A 297-nucleotide genomic window follows, 5' to 3' on the forward strand; every position below is an offset into this window, starting at 1 on the left:
CTACAGCAAATACAAAGCGGATTCAGAAAGTACCAAATTGCACAATTACTCACAGGAATATTGTCACAGGTAACTCCCGTGGGTGGGTTCAGGAAACTTCCATTTGGTCTGCCGTCCACAAAACCTCTCACCATGAAACCCTTAAATACCTCGTTGTTCTTTGCGATGATGGAGACTGGGAAAAAAAAAGAAAAAAAATATATATAGAGATTATACCGTAATGCTGAAAGCTACTCGCCTAAATGGACACACAAGCATTGGCTCAACATAAACACACGAGCAAAGTTTAGGATCTTC

General features: G+C 40.4%; 1 protein-coding gene across 1 annotated transcript in view; it reads right to left on the reverse strand.

The window, feature by feature from the left end:
* The window catches only part of LOC119582285, a 6,855-nt gene that overhangs the window by 1,378 nt on the left and 5,180 nt on the right, over positions 1-297 (reverse strand). The window contains exon 3 of the mRNA XM_037930502.1: positions 5-175. Within this exon, the coding sequence (XP_037786430.1) occupies positions 5-175 (171 nt within the window). The remainder of the gene's footprint in view (positions 1-4; positions 176-297) is intronic.

Source organism: Penaeus monodon, chromosome 15 (assembly GCF_015228065.2).
Source record: "Penaeus monodon isolate SGIC_2016 chromosome 15, NSTDA_Pmon_1, whole genome shotgun sequence".
Lineage (NCBI taxonomy): Eukaryota > Metazoa > Arthropoda > Malacostraca > Decapoda > Penaeidae > Penaeus > Penaeus monodon.